At 43.0% G+C, this 21,923-nt stretch overlaps 1 protein-coding gene across 1 annotated transcript in view; it reads right to left on the bottom strand.

The window, feature by feature from the left end:
* Positions 1 to 21,923, bottom strand: part of YIPF7 (Yip1 domain family member 7) — a 747,023-nt gene that overhangs the window by 304,618 nt on the left and 420,482 nt on the right. Inside the window, exon 4 of the mRNA XM_069631733.1 lies at positions 12,500 to 12,645. Within this exon, the coding sequence (XP_069487834.1) occupies positions 12,500 to 12,645 (146 nt within the window). The remainder of the gene's footprint in view (positions 1 to 12,499; positions 12,646 to 21,923) is intronic.

Genomic DNA, 21,923 nt, shown 5'->3' with positions numbered 1-21,923 from the left:
GTTTAGAAACTTGTGTACAACCCAAGTGTAACCCAACATAAAATGTAGGGATATCTAGGCCATTTATGCCCATGGTGTAGTAAATTCAACATGGTAGTGCAAATGGTATATTATGCTATTACTATGTTATCTGCAAATATGACTGAGCCACTTTGATATGCGAATGGAATTCACTTTAGTTTCATGCATTTTCACAGTGGGTGTATATGTAATCCTATGTTCTGAATACATTACCTGTTGATTATAAAAAACATTTTCCCTGTGGAACAAAACATGCAAACACTGCCACCATTTTAGATTTCACAGTTACTCACCTGACTGGCCATTTCACTTAATGTGTCTCCCGTGGTGTGTCCATGCAGGGTAACACATGCCCTTACCGGAAGAGATCCTAGCAGAAGAGATGCCAATCCCTGGGGGACAGAACAGAATGGTGCGGGCCGCTGGCTCTAAAGAGGGATTGACCCTCCAGAAATTCAAAGTGCTCTAGAGGGGTCCAGGAATCAGAGGAGGACTGTTAGAACAGACAGTCCCTATGAACATACATTAAGTCCTTCCCTGCGCTTGTGCGCCCTACATGTTTCGCCCTTGCTTACCAAGGATCCTTTCAACTACCGATGCTCCCATGTGGAGCATACGAAGAGAACGAAATAAAGTGAAGACCATGGCTGTCTCAGGGACGCTCCCTGTAACTGTAGGCAACGCCGCTGAAAAATGCCCTCTTTAACACCCCATTCTTCCAGCACTCTCACATTAAGAAAAGGGAAGGATCCACTGCATCGACACTAGGAGGCACGCTTTGTAAACGAAGCCTTATAGAAATGAACTAGGCACCAACCCGTATCACCCTCCCCTAATGTATCACCTGAGAAGAGAAAGAAATAAAGTAGGTACATCAGAAAGAAAAAGACACTGAACCGTAGCACCTTCATTCTCCGTACCAGTCCACTGCTGAGTCTCTTCTGCTGCCCTGCTCTTTGGGGCTTTACTTTAAAGAGAATAAAACCACAAAGAGGAGATAAATATTGCTGTGTACTTGGGGAGGGAGCTAGTGGAATAGTAGTGACACCTAGCTCTTCCCCCCACTACTGGATCCCTTCATAGAAAGAAAAGTGATCAGAGGCCTCAACCCAGCATGCCTCTGCAGTCCTCTGGCTCTTGCCATAGCGCTAAGCGTCCTGCACCGAAAAAGAAGAAAAGAACATTCTGGCCAGACAAGCCTATGTGGTCACTCAGCAGGAGACACCAGATTCACTTTCAAGGGACATAAAGTCCACCAAAGAAGATCTGCAGCTGGACACTAACTAAGCTCTGCTGTCCTCCATGAGCAACTACATCCAGAGCCAAATCAGACTCTGGAGCAGCAATATGAGCAACTTGCCACAGAGTTTGTAATCTGGGAGATACAAACACTTGTGTATAGGCACGTTACAAATGCCATATCATATCATAACAACAGCCTATGCCAGAGCGATGAACTCCACCCAAAGAAAATTGGAGGGAAGAAGGAATCCGGCTAACGATCTGCAATGGCCTCCACCAAATTTCCAAAAGTCCAGCATCGCTGGGCACTACCCAGGCAGCATGTGTCACAGAAGGACATCTAGGCATGCTTATGCATCCTTATTGTTTATTTGGGGGCATCCTGATGATTTTTCTTTTGTTATTTTGTTTTTAAACAGACTGCTGCTGTTCTTTAGGTACAGAAAGTCTTCAGCTAGGCTATTTGTATTTTTAGACCTCACCCAAATTCGTTTGCCATGGTGGCTCCTCGATATTGGGCGTTGTGGTGCCAACACACCAGCACACCCCATCATTATGAAGGAGCCGAGGAGCTAGACCAGCGTAAACACTGAGCGCACGCTCAGCTGCTTTTTGCATCTGATTGAGCACTCCTGTGCTGACTGAACTGTCAAAGGGACAGTTATGTTCCCGAGCCATGCATGTTCAATTAGTCATGTCCTTTTGCTTCCACAGCCTTGCATAGCACATTTGGACTGCTGGCTGGGGAACTGCATGTCTGTATGTGCAAGGGGGTGCTCCTGTGCGTCCCTGCACATACAGACGGAGCGGGGAGAATCCTTACGGGGGCCATTCAGAATCCTTATGGGGCCACTTTGAAAACATTTTCCACGGTGTCTTTTGGTTCCCAGTCCACCACTGTTTCCAAATATATGTGAGTACTGCCCCTACAAAGCAGGGGTCAAGTCGAAGGTACACGTAGGTGGACTGAGGGTGGGCTCAGTCCCCAGTGTCTTCTTTGGATTTCTGAATTAATGCCAACCACAGGGATCAAACTGCAGTTATCAGGTTCTCAGCCTGGACACTTCAAAACTGCAGTATATAGCCTGAAGAAAAAGAACAAACCGCTAAAGCTGAAATGTCCCATTGAGTTCCTGCATGTTCCAGGGACAACATTTGTATTGGTTCTTTAAAACATGCACAACTTTTAACGTTTTCAAAAACACTATTACATTAAAATGTCCTCTCTGTGTGTGCTGATTTTATGAAAGGAAAATGCCATTCGTCCTGTGCAATTTGGGTGGTTATGCAAAGCCAATTTAATGAAATGTGCACATTTTGCCTTGATATCCTAATGTCTGGCAACGTCACATCCCATTTCGTTTGTTGATGAGTCCCCCACTTTAATTTTAGGACTTGACCCCTGCTGCAAATCATGTTCATGTCAGCTATTCTATTTTCCATGTTAGCTGTGCTTAGTATTGTTACTGTAAGAATGTTCTTTCATGCTAACTGGTCTTGATGTATGTCAGTAATTTCCAAAGTATGTTTGTGCGGGCTATGCCCAATGTATGGCTACAGTGCCACTGTAAGAACACATGGATCAAACTGCAGTTATCAGGTTCTCAGCCTGGACACTTCAAAACTGCAGTATATAGCCTGAAGAATGCTGCAGCTCCTGCACGCATGTGCAGGAGCCAGGAAAGACTTGATATGCAGGAGCTGGAACACTGGGAGGAAACTTCAGGACCAGGGCAGAAGGTACGTTTGTGTTAATTTAATCATTTGTATGGATGCGTGTACGCTTGTCTTATGAGTGACTGTATGATGATGGGTTCAGGTGTGTGTATGCTGCGTGTGAATGTTGTGTAAATGGTAGTGTGTGTGTGCTGGCTAAGGGAGCTAATTTTGGCAAGATGAGGTTGGGGTTGTACAACAACATTATTTAAAAAATGTATTTGTTGCACAACTCCCCTCCCCAGGGGCCAAAACCAGCTCCCATCCTGAGGCGCTGGTGGGTTTCCAGGGAACAGGGATGGTGTTTTATTTTTACTGGGCATCTATGAAAGATGTCTAGTAGAAAATACCATGCCTGATCCCTGGGCCTCCCAAGCACCTCAAATAAACATAATCACTGATTATGTGCACATGCAAGGCGCTGGGGGGCAGAGGGGTCAGGCATGTTATTTTGTACTGGCCTTCAATGATAGATGTCTAGAAAAAATACCATGCCTGCTAATGGGACCCCCAGAACCTCGTATACACACATAATCACATTGATTGTGTGTGGGTGTGTGTGTGTGTACATTTATTGGGTGCGAGTGTGAGGAGCTGGGGGAAAAGGGGGCAGGGATGGGATTTTTTGGTGGGCATCTCTGATATCTTGTAAAAATGTCATGCCTGTGCCCTGGGGACCCCCATAGCCTTGCTTACAGACATCATTACATTGAGTGTGTGCTTGTGAGGTGCTGGGAGGCCAAAGTGACAGGCATTTTTTGCTGATTATGCTCAGTAAAGCATGCCATGTCAGTTCCCTGGGATTCCAAATGCCTCACATGCAATGCCATGGCTGATTCCTGAGCCCCTCAGCTCCCTGCATGCAGACATAATTGATTATATGCATGTGCTAGACGCTAGAGCCCAGGGGGAAGGCATGCCATTTTCTAATGGGCATCTATGTTAGTAAAACAAATGCCATGCCTGGGCCCCAGCTCCTTGCATGCACACAATTGATAAGGTTTGTTTGTTTGTTTGTTTGTTTGCTTGGTAATGCGCACCAAACCCTCAGGTAGCTGGGCGCAGCAGTTACAAGGATATTTGAAGCTTAGTTACAACATGTAGGTAAGTACAATGAACACAATTGGGGGTACAAAGGATAGTGAATAGCTCCTTGGTATTGGAGTTAGCCTTACTGATTCTGTCACTAAATGTGTTCCTTTTGGTGAGGATTATGTCTTTCTTGTACATATTGGCGAAGTTAGTTAGTAGGACTTTGTTCTCGTCCCTAAGGGAGTGTCGCCAAACAGCTTGGAGCTTTCTTTTTTGGAGTCATAATTCTTTAAGCTGGGGCATCAATCAGGTATTAAGGTGGGACTTTTGTTTACTTTTACGTAGTTTGACTGGCGCAATGATGTTGAGGGCCTTGGCAGGGATTTAAGTGGGGTAAGAAATCGAGGGGGGGCCCTCATTTGGGGGCGTGGCTTGTGGGAGGGGCGTGGCCTAAAAAGTACGCAAATCGTAGGGTATGCACACAAATATATATGAATGTTATATATTTGTGTGCGTACCTTACTATGGTTTGTGTACTATGCAAGCCATCTTTTCTAAACATAGAAATATATAACATATTTCTACCTTTATAAAAGATGGCTTGCAAAGTACACAAACCATAGTAAGGTACGCATACAAATATATAACATTTATATATATTTGTGTGCATACCCTACGGTTTGACTAGTTTTCAGGCCATCTTTTTTAAACATTTCGGGTTTATAAAAGATGACTTTGAAAGTACACAATTCAATTCATCTTTCATAAACCTCAAAAAATGTCGAAGAAACCCCAGGTTCGCAGAGGGTGAAAGGCGACCTGGGGAAACAAAGGGACAGTAACTCCCTCTGGTGAACTCTCACGCGAGGGGTCACCAGATGCAGTTACTATGACTGACAGAAGTGGCAGCCAGTCACAGCGTCGCTGTGGCTGGCTGCCACTTCTGTCAGCATGCCTGACTTCATTGCAGGCGCATCTCCTGTCGCGGCTGCGGCCGCAACGGGATAATGCATCCTGCGATTCCTGGCAATGTTGCGGTAGGACGGGGGCCCCGTCAGGCCCCGGCCCACTTTAAGCACTGGGCCTTGGTCATAGTGTTATTAAAGATCTCTACTAGTACGTTTGGGTCAGAGTTGTTGGTGAGGGAAGAGAGGGTAGGGAGGAGGTAGGGAAGTCATTTTTTAGCAGTGATATATTTTTTGCTTCTGGGGGGGAGGGAGAGCTGGTACCATGTCTGTGTTTTTGTGCTTTTGGGGCTCTATTGTGGAGGAGAAGCCAATTAAGTGGTGGTCTGTCCAAGGTTGTAGTATTATTTTGGTGATATTGATAGAGCAGTTCAAATTGGCTACCCAGTCTAATATTCGCCCTTGCTGTAAGTGGGGGCAAGGATATTTTGGGTCAGACCATGTTCAGTCAATATGGTTTGGATAGCTTGGGGCTGTTTGTCATCAGGATCATTGAAGCCCAGATTGAAGTCTCCTAGCAGTAGAAGCTGAGTAGTGTCCTTAGTGTGGTTGGTGAGGAGACTCGAAAGGTCTGTGTGTCTGCAAGGCGCTGGAGGGGCCAGGGGGCAGGCATGGAATAATTTCCTAGGCATTGTAAGCGTGCAGAAGTAAGGCTTGTACAGAATGGATGCATATTTTTGGGTATAGACTTTTATTAATCAAGAAAGGGTTGGAAACATAGCTCTCTATCCCTAAAGGTAGGAAGGATTTCCCCACCTCAAAGAAAACTAGTTTGATTGTCAGGAAGTCCAAAATTAAAAAAGCCCATCACTGTCATGTCTCAATGCTTACCTCTGTCCCTAACACTAATAACTTAAAGAAACTGTGCAAGGATTATTTATTTTCCAAGTAAAAGTGTTTGTGGTAGCTCCAACCACCAGAAAAGTTCCCAGGCTTTCTGGTAATCAAAAGTGATGAAAATAAACAATATTAAGATTCCACTACTAGGGTTGTGCTCCTTTCCCCTAGATATACCTTATTTTCATAATATATCACTGAACCACTTACAAGGATATTCATCTTAAATACACAGTTCTTCATCCCACCAACTTAGCACACTCTGCTACCAAGCGTAGGATTCCTTTCATCATTCCAGGGTTCTTGGCCCTCTTATTATCAACCTCTCATGTGGCTGCAGGGCCCAGACTCGCAATATTTGGCACAGCTTTGTTCACTCACCTGCCAATAAAGTATCCTCTCATGGACTGTCTCTCTTTCTCTCACAGGGTCCCAGACCTTCTTAATCTTCATCACTTTAAACTTTGGTATCTCATATAAGTGTGGGTACCAGGCTCCCAGTGTATTGTAATGTCTGATTTGTTTGTTTTGCTGCCAGGCATACAACACTTTCTTGTCTAATTCTTGTATCTCAGGGTCCCAGACCCTCTTATTCTTAACTTCATATTTGGGTGTAAGTCCTAGACTCGCACTGTAGCATTGTATCTGCTTGGTTCACTTTCACTTTGTGGTTTGTTTCTTTTGCAATCAGGGTCCCAGAACCTCTTATTCTCAACTTCTTATTTGGGTGTGGGTCCCAGACTTGCACAGAGGTGCTGTATTTACTTGGTTCTCTTCCCTGCCAAGTATACAACTCTTCCTGGTTTGTTACTTTCACATTCAGGGTCCCAGTCACTCTTGTTCATAACTTCTTATCTGTTTCCTGATCTCTGACCCTCTCCTTCCAGTTTCTGTGTTCACACCTTACTCCCCAGACCTCTCGGGTAAGCCACATAATTGTTTGTTTCTTTCTTGCCGGTATCAGTGTTTCCCATGCACGTGCGTCCCTTGTCGAGGTTCCAGTAGCATTCCGGTAACCTGTGGCGTCTGCAGCGGCTCAGAAAGACTTTTGACTCTTCGCAGCTGTGCTTTCTCTCTCTCTTGTGCTTTGCTGGTTCCTGGGGCTGTCAAAGGATTTGTTCATCAGTAAACCGAGTAGTCCTTCCATGCTGTACCACGTTCGGGTTCTCCTGTTCCTCCGATGCAGGGCTCCCACTGTTCCTCCTCAGAGGATCATTCTCTCCCCAAGCGTCCCATTGGAGCTTCTTTCAAACTCTTGCATGGGATTGTTGTACTGCTTTAGGCCAATCACTTACCTTGAGAAGCTAAACCGCTCACTCTGGTTCTCCAGAGTGATCTTTGGACTCCTGGTCATCTTCTTCTTCACTGTACAACTATCAAACCCATATGCATGATACTTTGTACTTCCAGTTCTTTCTGTCTTGCCTTGTATGTAAGATTGAATGACTTGACAACAAAATACATTTGGCCCGATTCATGGAATTATTTGCGCAGAAAATAGGGTACTTTTGCGCCAAAATGCGTGAAAATCCATGTTTGTCGATTCATGGAATCGAATGTGTGGTACAAAGAAGTGGGCATTACGAGGGACGGCCCACAAAAAATTCCTTGCATGCCCACCAATGAGTTGCATGACACGTATTCATGGAACCACCCACGAAGCCTCTTGGCATAGTAATGGCCACGCAAATCACTTAATCTATATGCCACCCAAAGGCAAGCATAAGTACACTTGAGCATAGGAATCATGTTGGATATAGGGGTGCATATACGCAACCAGGGTTCTGATCTGACTTAGGAGTGCTCGTACGCAGTTTAGTGGGGTGTGCACGCAGATTTCCATACTAATTACAGAGTTATGATTTTTCCTATGCATGTTGTCGGGGTGCTGGCAACAGTTAGGGGGAACCTGCGCATGGTCCCTGAGATGCAGGCCTGCTTGCGGGGGACCCTAAGCACTGTTTGAAGGGTGTGTGTATTCATATCCAGGGGACTATTTATGCTTTGCGTGTGGGCATGTCGGTGCCGTTCCGGGCGGCACTTGCGAATACGGTTACTTTGCGCAGTAAATTCCATTGCTCGTCAGCTGCAGACCTGTTCAGACATGTACTGTCAGCAGGATTGAACCCGGATATTATATTTACCTCCATTGTATCACAATATCTTGGCCTCCAGATACAGCAGTACTAATGCGCTAATAATTTGTTAATAAGCAAGCCCTGGTTTGAAAAAGGCAATGATTTACTTGCCGAAACACGTGTCACCTATGGGCTAAAAACATGATTAATAGTTTTTTGTGTTATGATCATTAAAAAAAATATACCTATTTTGAGTATACTTACATTTGTGTGGCGCCAAATCATTTTTTCGCAAGGACCATTTCTTTATTCATGTGAGGTGGGGCTTTGACCTCTGTCCTTTTTGATTCTGCGACTCATAGATTTTCTTAACGGCAAAGAAACATTTTTGGGCGCAAAGTGCAATCTGGTTGGTGCCATTTCCCCCATTCTTTTGACAAATATTATTGCTAGTGTGAAAAAGACTTTTATTTGTGACAAATGGGTGGAATTTACAAAGGCAGCTTATAAAAAAGATTCTATTAGTTTTTTGAAGTTTATTGCATATAACAATTGTGAAAATCGTAAAGCACAGTTCTGCAATATTCGAGAATATGTATGGTACGAAAATATTTCGGACAAAATCCATTCAAACAGATTTTCGTACTATGAGACTAGTAAAGTTCTGTCCTTTACAAAAGAAGAAGTATACTTGTCGAGAAGAGTTGCAAGGCGCCTGGTCTTAATAAACACCTGATTGATTGGCTGAAAGCTGAGCCGCTGATATGAGTGCCTGTTTTTGCTCTACTATTTCATAATGCTGTTCAAATGTCAAGGATACCAGATTCCTGGAGGAAGACTGAGATCGTTCCAATCCATAAGAAAGAGGATCAGAACAATCCAATATATTTCAGACCAATTTCGCTGTTGGATACTACTGGTAAAGTTTATGCTAGAGTATTGTTCGACCCTGGATCGATGAAAATGATGTAATCCCTCATTTACAATCTGGGTTTTGGCCTTTGAGGTTGAATCTTTAATCCAGAAATATTTCATTTTAAGGAAAAGGTATGCATTTGCTATATTTATTGATTTACAAAGTGTCTTCGATGAAATCCAGAGAAGCAAATTATGGGAGAGATTAAAACTTCTGGGGTTCCCCTCCCCACTGTTCCATGCGCTTAAGTCATTTTATTATTGTAAAGAATCTCTTGTCAGGTGGGGCTTGGATGGTTGAACAACTACCTCCTTTAAAGTGGAAAAAGGTGTGTGCCAGGGTTGTGTCCTGTTGCTGACACTATTCCTCCTTTATATAAATGGTGTCATAGAATCTCTCCTCTCAACTGCAACCAATGCACCCTGGCTAGGGTTAGACACATTTCCAATCATGATGTTTGCAGATGATGCTGTATTGGAGTCTCCGACTTTAACAGAGGCAAGGGAACAGTTCAAGTTATTTACCACGTTTTGAAAGAAAAGTGGTCTTGAAATAAATCATGATCAGACAAAATCCATGGTATTGAAAACAGTTGTGAAAAAACATCTGAAATTGAATCTGGAAATTGGTGGGTCATACATTGAACACGTTTAGACAATTGGCTACTTGGGCCTAAGGTTCATAGATATGGGAAGCTAGGCTCAGCAAATTGAACAATCAAATCTATTTCTATCTAGATATAGTGATGCCATTGCGAGATATGTGAGAGAACATGGCAATGGTGCAACAAGGCCACCTTTAGCATTATATAAATTACAGTCCTGGCAAACCACATTTTATGGCCCTGAATTATGGGGAAACTTTAATGCAAAAAAGTTGAAGGCAACTGAAACACATTTTGAAGAATATTTTGAGCCTCTCGAGATGTACCCCCATGATTCCTCTTTATGAAGAATTAGGACTGAGTTATGCCGGAAGGAAGCAGCATTTAAACCCTTATTGTATTGGATTCGGCTCTGGAATACCCCCATGCTCTATACATATAGGGAAGCACTGAGAGATGGAATCCACCAAGAAAGAAATACCAGTTTACCATGGGTGAAACATGGGAAAGAGCTAGCTGCTTAGGTTGGTTATACTAACTGTTGGACTCTTGCGAACGCTATTGCTTCTGACATTAAAAAATCCTTATGAATAGAATTAGGGCTAAAGGAGGTTGAACAAAGCATTGATGAAAGTATGTCTATGTCCACAGTCAGTATTTATTGGAACCACAAAACAGAAATTAGGTACAGACACCATCTAGATATGATTAAACCAAATCTAGCGTAACCCTTTTTTTTAAAGTTCCGATGTGGCATTTTAACTTTGAGCACTCGCACTTTCGTTTGGGGCATAATGTTAACTAATTGTTGCCCCAAGGGTATTGATCATAATGAAACAGAGATCCATTTCTTTCTTATCTGCCCTTTGCACAATAATCTCAGAAGATTATATTTGAAACCTATAATCTTAGAGTCAGCACAACTTGACTGCGTAATGAAGGATGTGGTCAGTGCCCTGCACGGCCAACGCCACCCATTGTGAAGTTACACAGGACAGCTGGTAGGCTTTGTGGCTACTGCCAAAGGAGAAACTCCTTCGGGGAAACCCCTTTAAGTGTCAGTGTCGCCAGGATCCAGGTTAAGGTACTTCAGATGATGGAAACGTGGGCTGGAAGCCAGAGTTTCTAGGATCTGTTGTCATTCATGGGAAGAAGAGGTGGGGGTCAAGAGAATCACATGGAAATATACAGAACGGTAATGAAAACCAGCAAGAGCAAAAAAAAAGACAACCATTAAGGAGGCAATGAAAGAGTAGACATACGGCTGTAAAGGAATAATAAGCTAACCTGAGCGTTACAACGGTGATCCCTTTATCCGCTACTCAGGTATGCTCCATCGGTAGCACCATCTTGAAATGATGTCACCTTTGCAACTTCTCTCCTGCAGCATCTTGCAAAGGTCATTGTGTTACATAATGGTGGCTATCTTTGTTTGGGCATGCAAGAGGAATACAGTCATGGGAAGGCCTGTGCTTCCACCATCGCCATAGCGAACATCAGGGGTTCATGAGAAGAATTATTCATACTACTTTAGAAGCTGGAAGAGCCTGCAAAGGCACTAATTATGGTGCGTATGTATTTACAGTGGCTACATTATTATATCATACTGGGATTTGCAGAAGAAAAGTTATGGACGATAGCAATTAATTGGTCTTTTTTGTGATTATATCGAAGATATTATGGTAGAATACAATATAAAATTAGGGTAATCCTATAAGGCTATCTTAGTGATTGAGCTTCTTTTAACCGTGTCGGAAGGTGGGATGTGGTCTGTATTTTTCTATCTATTGAAAATAATATTTTGGCGTGATCTTCTTTCTAAACTGATGCACTTTGCGCTAACCTGGAGTTTATGGATTTGTGAATTGATGCTGCATTGAGGTTATTTGTATTTCCTTATGACCTTATAAGTGTTCTAATCTTAAATTATTTTCTTATGCTTAAAATATTATAACTGATTCTTGGACATTTTAATTGTGTATCATGGCTTTTTAACAAAATAAAGTATGTTGATTGATCGATCGATCGATTTATTGATTAAAACACCCCTAAAGGGTTTTAAAAACACTACCACTCTTTTGAGTAGTGCTTATTTGATGCCGGCAATTGATGTTTTATCATTATTGCATTGTCTTATTATGAAGACACTGGAGGTAGTAACAGTTACCAATTGCAGTTGAGGCAGAAATGATTCCATACATAGGGTCCTTGCTTGACCCTTGAAGGCACACACCTGATATGTCCTTGATCCCAACAAAGCCCAAGAACTCCAGGTCCCTCAATGAGTGGTGCAACCCTTTTACTGTTTCCATTCTACTATAAAGGTTGATGTCACTAAACATCTCATAGAGCGCCACTGCGCTGGTGGTTCCCCTTGGCCTGACTGTTATAGTACCAACAGTTGCACATAGATCGCAGGTTAGAGTGCGGAAATTAGGATTCACTTGTAGTTACTTGTGATATAAGAGTTACGAAGAAATGTCTGCAGCAGGTCCTTTAACCTACTGAGCTGTTAAGAAGGAATGTCTAACCGTATAACGCAAATCAATGTATCCTTCCTTACTTGAACTATTTTATAGGAAAACTAAGCGGGTTAATGAACCCAATGCAAATGTTTGACATATGTCTACATGGCCAGCTCAGAATAGGGTAGAACTGTACTATTACGATTTCACCTGCAATGCGCTGCCAGCTCACTTTGAGCAAATAATTATTTGATCGTTGGGACCAAGACCAAAACTCGGGTATTCATGAAAGACAAGCTACAGAGAAGCACCAGGTTTCTCTTTGCCATTCAACAAATAAAATAAAGCAAGCCATACAACAATTTCTTGATGTTTCAGAAAGTAGAACACGTATAGTTTGTCCTAATGTGCTTTAAAGGAGATTCTGCTTTGCGTACTTGTCTGGCACCATTTTTGCGTTTAGTTTGCTTATAAGAAGTTCAATAATTATATTTGTTTAAATTGAGAAAAAAAGGATGAACACATCACATCAAATTTGCCAATGCTTACCAGTACAGCAGTATACGCAAAAAATGCATGTAAGGTTTTTTTAATAAACAACAATTCAAGCTTGCATACAATACCAGCAGTAGTGTTGCCCCGAGTGCCAAGCAGAAGAACATGGGGCCGGTGAGATCTGTTTCGTTCATAATGCTGCCATCTGCTGGTCTCAGCGGATTCAGAACCGTTAAGGTCTTTTGCCAAATATGATCAAAATTGATGCCCAATTCTGCAACACAAGCATGTTACCATTGTTAGCAGCCTGGAATCAACAGAGCAACTCGTGAAATATGCATCTGGAGGTGAGTAACATGCTAGTTTTCGAACAGCGATTCCCTAAATTCTTCATTCTGTCACCAAGTTTCCGTCAAATTGCAAATAATGGTTTTCAAATTTCACTTTCAGTCTCTCCCAAAAGATAGGCCAGTGTTTCTTTTGTGGTCGCCCTTTGAATACCTAGCACCAACAGTAGTCCACACCCTCGGCCTGTTTAGCTAAACTTATCACACCGTGTTGCACCAGTTGCTGTAGGCATCGGATGACACATTTACACATCAAACAGGAGAAGAAGAGTGTGTAACCATCTGCTAAACCAGGAGAACATGGAGGCCTACCTACCTACTAACTAAACCTGAAAAGAGCATGAACAGGGCTGTTATTATTGTGACTCCTCTGCTGCATTGCCTAGGTACACAAGTGTCATGCTGCATGCTTAATAGGGGACCTATCAAGGAAACCGAAATTCCAAATACAAAACAGGTAGGGAAAGTCGGTTGGAGTATAAGAAGGGAAGGGAAAGGGCTGGCACAGGGGCTTCCCCGGTTTATGATCAGGAAAAACAATACAAAAAAGTTAAAGATACACCAAAATAAAGTAAACCGAAAAAAGACCTCATGTGAAAAGCATACAAAACTGCAAATATCCATCGATAGATGTACAACCCTCCAGTCATTAGTAATAAAATTCATGCGTAGGGACGCCACATAATCCCTTCCAAAGAACAACCCTACTTAAAGGGTATAAGTTCTAGACAAAAGACAGCATGTGTAGAAATTCATTTGTTTTATTCATTAATCAAACATAGTCATAAAAAACATTTACAGAAAATCGCATAAAACACATTAATACCACTTCTATAAAAAGATTTTTCCAAATATAAACAAATCAATAACTCAAAAAATACATATATCACACCAACAGAGAGCTCACATCTCATACATCATTTCTCACATCCTCTTTCATCCCCATTCATACAAAACACCACTCGTACTTGTGCAAAGGTCGCAGTTTTGATAGTTCTGTTCTGTAGTCAGAACGCCCCATATAATTAGGTTTGTACCTTATTCACTCAAAATAGGTCGATTTAGCAATATTTTTGAAAAACAAGGGACAGGGTAAATCTTACAAGGTGGTTGCTCTTGAACATATGTCCATCTACCAAATTTTTTCTGTATGAACCCAAGTTAGAGCCAACTCTGGGAGGTGTTGGCTCTATGGTAATGTCGACTCGAGCTTCGGGCACCAGAAACGGCCTCAACAAATTCCGTCTGGTGCACCTCATCAGGACATATACAATACAAAAACAAACAGTTCTTCTTATGATAAATCAAGTCGGTGTGCATTAAACATTGTCCATTATTCAGTGTACAATTTCTTCCACTTTTCAGGGTATCACATTTCTGTAAAAGATGTTTCCAGGCGAGCCACCAGATTATCTGATGCTGGCTTCCACTACACAGTCTTAATGCGGTTCTATCTGAGCCACACCAGATGGGAAATTCCTTCTTATTGCTGCTGCTATTTTTCTCTTGCAGTTGTGTCACTTGTTATCCATGCATTGTCCTCTTCAAGACAAAAGAAATACATGCAAGCCGAATAATTCTAGGGGGTGTGGACATCGGTGCTAGAGTCCCTCAGTGGTCTGACAAATTAGTATGTAAACATGTACTTCTGTTTCACACTATTAATGTTATCAAGCATTTATAGATTCGCCAGTATTCCCGAACCACCGTATGCGGTCTGAGTTCGTCTGAGTATGCCTGGTCCTAGTTGATGATCAAAATTGATGCCCAATTCTGCAAAACAAGCATGTTACCATTGTTAGCAGTCTGGAATCAACAGAGCAACTCGTGAAATATGCATATGGAGGTGAGTAACATGCTAGTTTTCGAACAGCCATTCCCTAAATTCTTCATTCTGTCACCAAGTTTCCGTCAAATTGCAAATAATGGTTTTCAAATTTCACTTTCAGTCTCTCCCAAAAGATAGGACAGTGTTTCTTTTGTAGTCGCCCTTTGAATACCTAGCACCAACAGTAGTCCACACCCTCGGCCTGTTTAGCTAAACTTATCACACCGTGTTGCACCAGTTGCTGTAGGCATCGGATGACACATTTACACATCAAACAGGAAAAGAAGAGTGTGTAACCATCTGCTAAACCAGGAGAACATGGAGGCCTACCTACCTACTACTAAACCTGAAAAGAGCATGAACAGGGCTGTTATTATTGTGACTCCTCTACTGCATTGCCTAGGTACACAAGTGTCATGCTGCATGCTTAATAGGGGGCCTATCAAGGAAACCGAAATTCCAAATACAAAACAGGTAGGGAAAGTGGTTGGAGTATAAGAAGGGGAGGGAAAGGGTGGGCACAGGGGCTTCCCCAATTTAGGATCAGGAAAAACAATACAAAAAAAGTTAAAGATACACCAAAACAAAGTAAACCGAAAAAAGACCTCATGTGAAAAGCAAGCAGCTTTGCCGTAGGAGTGCAATAGAGGCTGGAATGCTTGGTGGTGCACCTCAACACGCTGCCTTTCCTCTGTGTCTGATGTGTCGGGGTCTTCTGAGACGCCTCTCTTGACGACCCTACTGACTTCAAAGTATGGTTTATTCCGGATTCCTCTTTAAAGGTGGCCTGCAGCGCATTTTGGGAGCGGTGTGCGTGTCCAGTTTACACATGGAATCGATATTTAACATCTCCAAGACCACATATAGAAGTAAGACATCAGCTTCCAGGTGACTATGCTTCAGGCTCCATAATTACATGGCATACTGGGGCCGCCTCGATTTATATCCAAGAAGACATGCCTATATCCTTCTATAAAGCATCTATTGCAACACTGCCGCTGACAATGTAAGTCGCAGAGCATACTGTTATCAAGAGAAGCTGGAGGTACAAATAAAAAGTCATTATTGTGGGCATATGTATGTAAGTATGTATGTATGTGCTGGGGCACTGTACAACAATAGAACACAGTAACACGATACAACAATATCAATACAAATAGAAGGGTCATTTATGAAGGGTACTTTTGTATCCTGAGGGACTGCAGTTGTGAGCGGAAGTGAGTGAATGATGCCATAAATGGAATAATGCATGGCACCCGGCCATGGCAACGGTGTGCGAGTTCTATGTGTGTCAGTTGATGCTGGTGTAGATTATCGGGCCAGGACTGCCTGAAGGTAGAGGGGTCGGAAGTCAAGGCACAAATCAGCTATGACAGTTGAATAAGATACATGGCCGTATTGGGTTTTTAAGACCTCTTTTTCATAAAACGGTCAGGCATTAGGCTCTTTTTATGGCTCTCTTTCATTCGTCCCTCAGCTCAGTTTCGCTCACTCCCCCCATGGTGGAATCAGTTACAACATTAATTCTGAAACCAAATAATGAGGCATCTAAGTGTGGTTCCTACCACCATAACACTGCCAAATATGGGTGCTTAAATAGTTTCAGAAATTGTAGCCACCCACCTAATGAAGCCCTTCCTTTATCGAGCGTGATCAAATGGGTTTAATTTCTCATCGAAACACAAATGAAAATATCAGACTGGTAATCAGACTGATTGAAACCAGTATGGTTTCTGCATAGCCAATGGGGATGTTGGCTTTAGATGTCAATAAGGCCTTTGATAGGGTTGACTGTTCTTTTAGTTTTGTGATGTTGTTAAGGCCTTCAGATTTGGTCTGAATTTTAGGAGCTTATTTAGAGCCATAATCCTTTGACCTCCCACTAAGATCTGTGTAAACAGTTTTTATACTGATTCCATAGCTAGCTGTAGGTGATCCATTAAGGATGCCTGTTGCCCTACTTCATTTTTGCTTCTTCAATGGAGCAATTGGACCGGAGAATCTGTCTATTGGATTATATTTTGGGAGGACAGCGGGTGAGAGAAGATTATCCACTGGCTCTTTATGGTGATGAGTGGATTTTCATTAATGATTCTTTGAATACTCCTCCAGCCTTGATGGAGGAGCTGAGCACATGGGAAACCTCCTCAGAATTTTTGATAAGTAAAATGTATGAGACTTAACATCTTAGACTCCTCGTCCATGCTTAACATATAAAGGAACGTGATCCTTTGTCTTGGACCGATGAGGCCCTGGGCTACCTGGGGATCAACATTTCTTCCTCTGTTTTGCTTTATTAGCCTTACCTTATTTAGCCAGGTAACTGTGACTCTTGAGAGGTGAAACAAGCAGGAAATCTCTTGTTTGGAGAGGATTGTTACAGTTAAGATAATTGTACTACCAAGACTTATTTACTCATCAAGATCCATGAATCTTCATAGGCTTGCCACACCTTGTGACAAATCAAATTCTGGGGCACCAGTGCTCCAGGGATGAATATCGGTTTCTAAACCATCAATCAGCCCCACACCTCTAGTACATCAGAAGGGATCTGACCAGATTGGAAACACAAGTAAATTGTAAACCTCCTTGTCCAATTTTGGTAATGTGGACAGAGCAGCAGGCTTATGTCCACAAGATCATGGACCGTTGGTTAGTTGCAACACTCCAAAAATACAATTATTATCCAATGATAAAAGGGACTGTGCAGTCAAGGTTGTATACAAATATCTACTTTATTATTACAACAGGTAGTTATAGCACACTACAGAATACAGCCCACCCTGTAAATGAGCACAGAGGATAGATAGTTTCACGAAGGAAAGGGATGCTCTCTGGATACTGACAGGAGGGTAATCGGTAAAGCAATCAGTCTTAACTGTTCAAGGTTATTTGGTTTCAGCAGCAAGGGAGCAAGGTGTTGAAAATGTCACTAGGGGCCTTCAGAGAAGGATCTCGGGGACAGAACCACAATGTACCTGGTGCATGAGATGATCTTGATGCTCGACAGTATCAAATCGGCTCTAGGATGCTTTGCAGCTCCTGTAACAGAGTTCAAGATGGGAGACTGCTGAGGGTATCAGGCGGCAGGCAGTTCGGCAAGCAAGACTGGATAGATGGGCGCAGGCTGGTCTACACAGCAGTTCAGGGTCAGGAATTGTTGTCTCTGTGCTGATTGGCAGATTTGGAATGCTGGTCGAGACGTCTCTGATGGCTTTAGTGACTGCAGCATGACAACATTCAGTGGTGCAGCCGGTTGCGGTTCGAGGGCTCGATTGCCTTGAAAATGTCCTTAAAAGATGGACACGGTTGATGCTTGTTGTGGCACTCCTCCTAGCTTCTTCACAGGGCTCATGTCATCCTTTGAGGTGGACGGCCCACAGCTAAGGAGTGTGTTTGCAGGCAATGGCCTTGTCCTTTGTTTAGAGACTCTCTGACACTTCCCACGTAGGAAGCCTGCTGGCAGAACCCAGCAGGGCACGCTGTGTGCTGGCTGGGTACCGTTTCTGGAGCTGCTGGATGGGTCCTCTGAATTCAGTATCTCCCTTTGTTCCCTGGAAGATGTCTAGGGAAGGGAGCTTGCTTCCCTCTTGGGGGTCATGGCCTTCCTTCACTGGCAGAAGATGTAAGGCAGACTGTATCTTCAGCCAGGGGCCAAATGTTGAGTTCTTCTTGTTTCTCCTTGCAAAGTCTTCAGATGATCTGCCAAAAGCTGGATACAACCCACTTTCAAATCCAAATAGGCCACAGGGATTTTGTTGGCTAAGCCTACCATAATGAACCAATCCTGAGTCCCCACCAACAAACTCCTCTCTGCACAAGGTCATGAACAGAGTACTCTGCAAAAGAGCAGGTGAAGGGGTGAAAACATGCAATATTAATTCCCACCCATCTTCCTGTCTGTTGTGGATCAAAGAGTCTCTCTGGTCAACGGAGCTCTCTATGGTTCCTGATGAAAGCAGCAGGACTCACTTGAAGCTGTGGCGTGACCAGACTTTCTGGTGCTGTCAGTCCACATACTCGTACCATCTGAATGGGGTTTCCTTGCTGGGATGTGTTACGCTCACCTGGTCTCTGCGGAGGCATTGTGGCACGGTTGCAGACCTCCCTGAACTTGAATCACCCCCTTCAGGCCTCTCCCTCAGCAGAAAAGCTGTGAGCGGTGGTACGTGGTGATACTGCTCCTGCGTGGAGATAAGAGTGTGAGATTGCATCGTCAATCTGTGATTGTTGTACCTCTCGAACCCTTCACCCCAAAGTACGGTTTCTGTGAGCATACGCCGGCCCATAAAGCTCACCTGTGAATTATGGAAGATAAGCTCTTCATCCTGCTACTTCTGGCAGGGGTGCATCGAATGGGATCTAGTTCCTTCACTGATCCATGATAAGGATTAGTCCAGTCCAGCTGTGACTATGCTTCTCCTTTTGATTGGTAAGTCTTTCATGAGCTCTTGTGATGCTGTTCGTTCTGTTTAATGTCTTTATATGTTGCTCCTATTTATGCCCGCAATAATGTCTCTCTTCTGTTTTCTTCCCTCAGATGGAATTGCAGCCTCAATGCAGCTGTGAGACGCGAGACGTGGCCGGATGGAAGATGGATGCTACCGCAATGTTCGACAGCAGTTAAGTGATGGTTTAAGGAAAGCGCGCAGTATGGCAAAGCGCAACCTTAAACTGACTGTTTTTTCGATGTCGAACCTTGTCTTCTGTTTTTCCTTCCAAAAAGTGTAAAGATGAATACTTGGTTCGCCAAAAAGATGTACAGGTAAGAACACCTTCCCCCAGTTGGTAAGCATGCTGGCAGGAAGCAGGATGTCCCGGAAGCAGGATCTTCAAAGGTAAGTCTGACCTCAGGCGACGGTGAGCGTTATGCTGTTTGCAAGTGCAGAATAACGTGAAGCGTCTGTCTTGAGGATCGGGGCAGCTTACATAGCTGAGATTGTGGGGGCCGGTTTACCAGCCACACTCTGCCACTCCTAGAGAGTGAGCATGTGCAAAGGCAATCCATTAGCAGCCACACTGAAGAATGCACTTGGGGCTGCTTAATGGATGGAATGTTCAAGGGTAATGCATCTGAAGTGCTATGTCCATAATAAAAGCTTTTTGGTGTTAAATGGATGTTCTTGTTTACTTTTGTTCATGTGCCTGGCGCCAAAGGCACCAGGACAGTGTCCACCCAGGTCTCCTGTGCATGCAATCCCTGACTGCCTGTGCCCCTGACTTCATGACCATGACAGGATGATTACTGTAATACATGCAGTCCCAGACATGACATTTCACTGTCAAAGCGATAATGAAAGCGGGTGCTGGCTTCAGGTTGACACTTTGCATCTGAAAGGTTGTTAGGGTTTCTGGTCCCTTTTGTTAGCCTCTGAAGCCAGACCCCATGTGGGCCTGGTTGAAGTACAATCTATTAGTATGTTAATTATGTTAATCTATCTATAGGGCTAAAGAAAAGGACAGGCCGGATTCATGGAGCCTTTGCTAGTTAATAAGTCTGGCATGGCAGGAGGAAGGTTTTGCCTTCCCCCTTCGAAAATGACATGGTGTAATCCTGGCTGTCATATCCCAACTAAATATGACTGGGGGAGGAACTGCACCTGTAGGCTGTGTCCACCCAGAGAACATGGATCTATGTGTATGTCATGCGGCGAGCATAGGAAAATGTGTGCGGATTAGCCCCACACATTTTCCAGAGGTTGATCTACCGTCATTCTCAAAAAAGCCCAGGTGAGCGTACACCCACCATGCGAATAGTCGAATTCCTCACAGGAGGGTCATAAGGTCCATCAGGTAATGTAAAACGAAGGGGTCCCTAAATTATCCAGTTGTAAACCTGGGTGACACAATTTAGCTATTTATCAAGTACAGGTCCTTGGTGTCATTCTTTCTCATTTACTTATGGCATCAAGACTGGCTCTTGCCCAGTGTTGAAAGAACCCTGAAGGGATTATTCTCACTATGTATTGATGTAGTATTGATGTACTATTTGGGACTCAGTAGCGATAAAGAAGATTACTGTTTTACAGTTAAATTGTTTCTGAAACATATGAGAACGTGGTTCCATTTTATCGACTTCTATGAAAATAATGTTCACTGTACCTTTAAATCAGATGTGATGCTTTGCTTTTCTTTGATTTCATATGTTTTTCGAATGGGAGGGTGAATTTAGATTGGGGGTGCGATAGGCCATGAATATAGAGGATGTCATTAGATTTTCTAATCATGTTGTACGGTAACCCAATTTTGATACGTTTATAGTAACCATCTACGCCTTCATTTTAAATCCGATTTGTATTGGTCATAATTTCTTCATTTGTCTCCTACCCTGTGAATTTCAATGAAGAAGATCATGACATTTATTTCCAGTAAAAATGTTGGTTCATAGCCTAAAGTCATTATCCTCTAGGAAGAGGCTATACAGTTGCCAAGGGCTCTTTCCCTCCATTCCTAAACCTATATTTATCTCGATTTCTAGTTCAAGCTAAATAAGATCAGTTAGTATCATCGAAAATATCTTTGGTGAATTACACTAAAACTCTGATTTAATCTCTTGAACAGGGATGGCTGGTTATTTTTTAAATTGGGATGTTCATAAATGTTATGCATGAGTGACTAACACAAAAATTGGGGTCCCCTTACAAGCCCTGCTGAGGGGGTCGCTGCAACACCAAGCTTCTCAAAGAAGCAAAGGGCATGTCATCATGGGGCCCCCTGCATTACGGGGGCTGCAAGGGCCTCTGTTACACCAGTGGAGGAAGCCCAAACCTACCAAATGGGATTCGCGAGAGGGTTTCCACCCACAAACATATTAAAAACAATGCATTAGAACGGTGGATTGTACAGCGCACTTGCTGTGAAAAAGTGGATAAAAAGCCACACAGTTTGAAATCGGTTTTGTAGGGTAAGACATGAACAAATACATTAGATGCAAGTCACCAACAATGCACAGGAGCATTCTCCAAAACATTTGGATGATGCTTTTTTCCCTCAATATATGTGAGTACATAGAACATTTTCATGCTGGTTTTGCCCATGCAAGTCCATTTATTTTTTAATTTTATTTGAATTGTTTAAAGCGCGAACCTACCTCAAGAGGAGCAAAGCACTGTACAGAGTGTAGGTAGGCTGCGTTTGGGCTGGCATTTTTTAACAGTAGTGCAGTACTCTGAGTTAAGGTCTTTATGTTGGTATGTTTCCTTGTAGGCTGCAGTAATATATGCCAGTACTCCCAAACTCCTATTTGCTTTGCACATATTGCCACTAATGATCCTTTAGGAAAACATGTTCATGTTTGCTCTACCAGTTATGCCAGTATCCCCACCTAAGAACATACTCATATTGGCTTTGTTAGTAAAAATGCCATACCACACTAAA

Source organism: Ambystoma mexicanum, chromosome 6q, assembly GCF_040938575.1.
Source record: "Ambystoma mexicanum isolate Mex_15411 chromosome 6q, UKY_AmexF1_1, whole genome shotgun sequence".
In the NCBI taxonomy this organism is placed as follows: domain Eukaryota; kingdom Metazoa; phylum Chordata; class Amphibia; order Caudata; family Ambystomatidae; genus Ambystoma; species Ambystoma mexicanum.
Note: the sequence above shows the minus strand (reverse complement) of the source record. Positions and strands in the feature narration are given on the sequence as shown.